This window comes from Elephantulus edwardii, unplaced genomic scaffold (genome assembly GCF_000299155.1).
Source record: "Elephantulus edwardii isolate Elephantulus edwardi_28Jun2011 unplaced genomic scaffold, EleEdw1.0 scaffold00250, whole genome shotgun sequence".
Classification (NCBI taxonomy): Eukaryota; Metazoa; Chordata; class Mammalia; order Macroscelidea; family Macroscelididae; genus Elephantulus; species Elephantulus edwardii.
This window is the reverse complement of record NW_006400000.1, coordinates 2143938-2149842: the sequence shown is the minus strand read 5'-3', so window position 1 is coordinate 2149842 and position 5905 is coordinate 2143938. Positions and strand designations below refer to the sequence as shown.

Sequence of the window (5905 nt, the reverse complement as noted above, 5' to 3'; positions counted from 1 at the left end):
TGACCAACTGACTGGAAGAGATGTATATTCATTTCTGTTCCAAGAAAAAGTTACCTGTCGGATTGTGGACCTTTTTGAGCAATCTCACTAATATCACATGCAAGCAAAATACTGCTGAAGATTATCACAAAACCACTGGAACAGTACATCAATAGAGAAATACCAGAAATATAAGTTGGGTTTAGAAGAGGTTGTGGCACTAGAGACATAGCCAAAGTCAGATGGGTCTTGACTGAAAGCAGAGAGTACCAGAGGAATGTATTTCTATGTTTCATTGACTAAGCAAAGGCATTGACTGTGCAGATCACAACAAATTGTGGTTAATCTTGAGAAGAATGGGAGTTCCAGAACACTTAATTGTGCTGATGTGAAACTTGTACTTGGGCCAGGAAGCAGTCATCAAAACAGAACAAGGAAACGTTACATCATTCAAAAGCAGGAAAGGAGTGTGTCAGGGACACTTTCTGTCTCCATACCTTTCATTCTATATGTGGTACAGAGCATTTGGGAGGCTGACATTATAAGGAGGAATGTGGCATCATGATTAAAGGAAGACTTATCAACAGCCTGTGCCATGCAGATAACGCAGCCTTGCTTGCTAAAACTGATGAAGACTTGAAGCATTTGCTGCAGAAGGTAAGAAACTATAGTCTTCAATATGTATTGAAGCTCAACATCAAGAAGAGAGATTCTCACCCCTGGGTCAATTGGCAGCACCTTGATAGATGGAGAAGAGATTGAGATTGTTAACAATTTCTGCTTGCTCAACTCCACAATCAGCACTGTTGGCACCAGCAATCAGGAAATTAAAAGATGAATGGCATTCAGAATTTAGTACTAATAATACTAAAATATTTATTGTCTAAATGAATTTGCCTTCTTAATAAAAATAAACGTTTGTTACAAAATATAACTTGTGAAACAAAAATTTGTTATACATTGAAACTTTAAATTTTATGACATTTATGTATCAAATATTAAAGCATAGATGTTACCAAAACATTATTTGAATTTCAATTATGTGTGTGTGTGTGTACACACGCATGTGCACGCACACATGCGTGTGTATAACTATATGAACATAATTATTTGGTTAAAAATACATCAAATTATGTGGACAAGGGCAGAAAGGAAACTGGAAGAACTGAAAGAATTGGGATGTTGGTAAGTTAATAGAGTTCTTTTTTATTCTTAAAAGTTCCTCTTATGTTCTGATTTATATATCCTAAAAGTAACAAATATAACAACTCTCATGAGCCTTTCCACAGCTAAGTAATTTCATATTACTTCAGTTTCTTAATTTAGATTTCCGTGTAATTTAACTTTTCACATGCAATTAGATAATTAAATTTCTCCCTAGTTTTAATCTAAAGTTATAATACTAACAATAGTCCTATGTGCTTGTACTAATGTTGCTGTTATTGTGTACCATTGAGTCAGAACCAATCCATAGCTGACCTTCCAGCTAGTTTTCAGAGTCATTGAATCACAGGGGAATTGACTGCCTATCATTCTCTGCAGAACAGCTGGTGGATTTGAACCATGTATCTTTAAAGTGTTGGCAGCATGATTTCTTACCACTAAACCATCAGAGCTCTCTAGAGCTTATACTAATAGAACTAGTAATATGTGTTCTATTTAATTTATAATATGAACTTTACATGTGTGTAATTTTTAATCAAGAAGAAGTAATTATTCTGAAGAGCAGTGTGTAATGTTTAGTTTTCTCTTTTTACTCCTAGGTTTCCTTTACCTACTCATCCTGCTGCACCTCCTGAACATCTTAAAGAACCTTTGGTGTACATGAGGAAAGCACAGGTTGGCTACTGTTCATTTTTATTATAGTCAGCTGTGTCAAGTTACATAATGCAGATTAAAAGGTGCTTATTGATGTCAGGAGTATATATAATTCATTGTATAAAAGACTAGGTAAGTCCTAAAGTGATATTAATGATATTTGCTTGTTCTTCCTTTTTGCTTTCAGTTGCCAAGTTAACATCCCTTTTAAACTATAGTTATTCTGAAGAAAAATCCAAAATAGTGAGTAGAAGGAAAAAAATCACCTACTATCTGACTAATATTGAGTATGAAATAGATTTCAAGTATGATTAAAATATTATTCAGTAATCAGTTCGTCACACCCTTATTGTGTTGTTGTTGTTATGTGCCATCAAGTTGCTTGCAACTCATAGTGACCCTATGTACAAGAGCCTTAAACGCCATTCTATCCTGTGCCAACCTCGCCATCTCAAACGCACTCATTCCCACCACTCCACTCACAGAATCCATCTCATCGAGGGTCTTCCTCTCCTGCGCTGTCCCTCCACTCTCCCAAACATGATGTCCCTCTCCAAGGACCAGTCCCTCCTTGCCACATGTCCAAAGTATGTTGGACGAACCTTCAGAATCCTTTACTCCAAGGAACATTCTGGCTTCACCCTCTCCTGGACAAACCTGTTTGTTCTCCTAGCAGTCCATGGTATATTCAACACTCTTCTCCAGCACCACAGCTCAAAAGCATCAATTCTCTTAGTAAAAGAATGAAGTGGAAATGCACTGACATCTTCCCTTACACTGTTGGCCTTGGAGGTTAATGTTGCAGATGTGGTTTGGTGCTGTGACATTGACTCAGACTTACCACGACCCTGGGGATGGACGAATGAAGCGCTCTGGTTTATTTCCGTCTTTACAGTCATTCCTATATGGAAACCCATTTTTGTAGTCACTTTGTCAGTGTGTCTCCATGAGGATCTTTTTCTTTTTCCCTGACCCTCTACTGTACCAAGCATGACTTTAGCATGACTTGCTTTAGACAATGGGTCTCTCCTGATTATGTGTACACAGGACTCACAATGAAGTCTTAGCATCTTCACCTTAAAGGACACTCTGGCTGTACGTTCTCCAAGGCGCCTCTGTGTGTTCTTTAGGGAATTCGTGATAGATTCCGTGTTCTTCACCAGTATTATAATTCAGAGACATCTATTCTTTTTTTGCTCTTTGTTATTACTTTTTGGGTTTTTACGCATATGATCAACAACAACATGCTTTGTGTCAGCTGTATGTTGCTCCTCAGAGTAATATATTTGCATTTTAACATTTGTTAAAAAGTATTGCAGGTACTTATTTGAAATAGATTTATTCTCTCATTATTATTTCATGATAGTCTGTTAGATACTGTTTGTATTCTATTTTAGATCTCAAATGAATGTAACAACAACTAACACTCATTTGAAAACAATAAAATAACGTGGGCAGAAAAAACTATTAAAAGGTTTTAAAATAGAAATGTAATCAGTTCCGTCACTTTTTCCTAACCCTTTTTACTACCCTTAGCCATTACATAGCATAGCCTTGGGACATTACTGCTTTTTGGTCTTCCTAAGAACAGCTATGTCTTGGAGAGGGTGCAGCCAGAGTTCTCTTTGGAGACAAGAATGATGAGGCTTCACCTCACAGACTTTGGGCATATTGCTAAGAGAGGTTATTCCTTGGAGAAGGATATGATACCGGGAAGGGTGAAGGGTCAGCAAAGGAGAGGAAGACTCTCAACCAGGTGGATTGACACAGTGACTGCTGCAATGGGTTCTTGTGTGTCAGAAAGTGTGAAGATGGAGGAGGAAGTGTGAGGAAGGCTCAGATCTTTTGTTCAAATGGTCTCTATGGGTCGTACTCAACTCAACGACACCTAACAATAACAACAAGAGCTCTGTGCTTGCTGCTACTCAGAAATTCAATAGATGTAACAGAATTAATCTCTGTTCTCAATCATAACTGCAGAAGTGAATATTTAAATAACTTTTATGATGAAAGTTTTCAAACACATAGGAAAAAAAACCTCCTTTGAGTCCATCACCTAGCTTTGATAATTATCGTGGTGGTTCTGTTACCCTTGAAAAATATTATGCTCTTTTTTTTGTCATATTTCACAGCATTGAATTGTGGGAAGATTTTAATTGTAACTTTTAAATTTACCTTAAAAACATCACTAATATTAGATGGTGAAAGGAGGCAATATAGGGCAAAAATTAAGCTGTTTGAAGGTAAATATATTTCCATCTTTTGGTGGTGTTTTTAGAACTAGAAATCAGACAATATTTATTATTGATGTGTTATAAAGCATACTATTTAAATGCTGCTGAATTAAAGATTTGATCTTTTGCTTTAAAGTTAATAAAGCAAACTGAAAATATTGCCTCTAAAGATTTTTTTGTGGGATTTGGAAATTTATATTGAAGTAATGATTTAATTAGGATTTTTTTAAATTTTATTTTTAAGGCAGCCTCCTCTCACTGCGCTAGTACAGTAGTTAAAGCACTCACTCTACCCAAAGACACAATGACTTCAATGATGGGTTTGAGGGTTTTAGAGATGATAACAATGACACAGGGTAGGGCAGGGTTCAGGTTGGCTGTTCATAAGGTCACTATGAGTCATACTCACCTAACAACAAGTCACCTAACAACCACAACTACCCAAAATGTAAGCTGTTTGAACCTATGAGCTGTTTTGTGGGAGAAAGATGTGGAAATCTGCTTGTATAAATATGCACAATTAAGTAGGCCCTTTGAGGTAGTTCTTCTCTCCCTTTGTTTTTTGTTTGAGGCACATGCAACTCAACACAGTGGGTTTTGTTTTGATTTCTCTCACTTGCACTTCTTGCAATCTCAGGTTAAGAGCATAGTTTGATGGGTAAAGATGGGGGGGAGTGTTGGGGATGTAACAGTGATCCAAGGTGAGGGGCAATGTATATTAACTTTGTAGGTAAACCAGTGTAAAAAAAAATTACGAGAAGAGAAAAAAAAAGAATAGGCAAGAGAAGACTTACTAGAGGAAGTGAAATTTAATTTGAAATCTTAAAAGCAGATAACCTTTATCCAGGTAAAGTGATATAAAGATCTTGGAGTTGGGAGTTGTTGTTAGGTATTCTTGAGTTGGCTCTGATTTATAAAAACTCCATATGCAGTTGGCCAGGTAGCTGTCTTCCAAATTTCTTTGTAAATTAAAGTAGAATGTGGCATCAGGATTAGAAGAAAACTCAATAACTTTTTTTGGGGGGGAAATTATTGACAATTTTACTAATATCACATGCAAACAAAATCATGCTGCAGATTATCTAAAAATCGCTGGGATAGTACATCAACAGAGAATTGCAGGAAATACAAGCAGTGTTTGGAAGAGGCCATAGCACTAGGGATATCATTGTCAATGTCACATGGATCTTGGTTGAAAGAAGTACCATAAGGATGTCTACTTGTATTTTATTGACTACACAAAGGCATTTGACTCTGTGAGTCACAACAAATTGTGGCTTATGTTGAGAAGAACGAGAATCCCAGAACACTTAATTGTACTTATGTGAATCTTATACCTAGTCCAGGATGCTGTTGTTCGAACAGAGCAAGGGAGCACTGCGTGCTTTAAAACCAAGAAAGGAGTACATCAGCGATGTATCCTCTCTCCATATTTTTTTCAGTCTATATGCATAGTCCACCAGCATTTGGGCATGCCAAAATTTTAAAAGGTGGTAATGCCTTGTTACATCTGTAGGCTGATGGCTATTGTGAATTGGTCTTATGCTGGATGATGACTGTTCGCATCTTGTTGAGGGTCACATATGGAACATGCAAGGTTCCACTGGCTTTGTTATCATGCCAAGTGGGTGTCAGCAGATTGGACTTGGCAGATGATGGATTGGGGTCCCTGGCTTATAGTCCACCAGCATTTCGGTGTGCCAGAACTTTCTGGGCCAAATGTTAATCGATTTTAGGATGAATATTCTTTTTTTTTTGTATACATTTTTTATTGGGAAAAACATATTGGGGTACAAGGAGGTGAGGGTTGGGGGCAGAAGGGTGAGGATGGGCTAGGATGCAGTTGCAGAGCTGCACAGTTTGGTCGGTGGGGG

At 37.3% G+C, this 5905-nt stretch overlaps 1 protein-coding gene across 2 annotated transcripts in view; it reads left to right on the top strand.

Moving 5' to 3' along the window:
• Positions 1 to 5905, top strand: part of TBC1D19 (TBC1 domain family, member 19) — a 207889-nt gene that overhangs the window by 54414 nt on the left and 147570 nt on the right. The window contains exon 4 of one of the 2 annotated variants that reach the window (XM_006899261.1): positions 1743 to 1818. The exons of the other annotated variant lie outside the window; for it this stretch is intronic. Coding sequence (XP_006899323.1) covers positions 1743 to 1818 — 76 coding nt within the window. The remainder of the gene's footprint in view (positions 1 to 1742; positions 1819 to 5905) is intronic. 2 annotated transcript variants of the gene reach the window in all.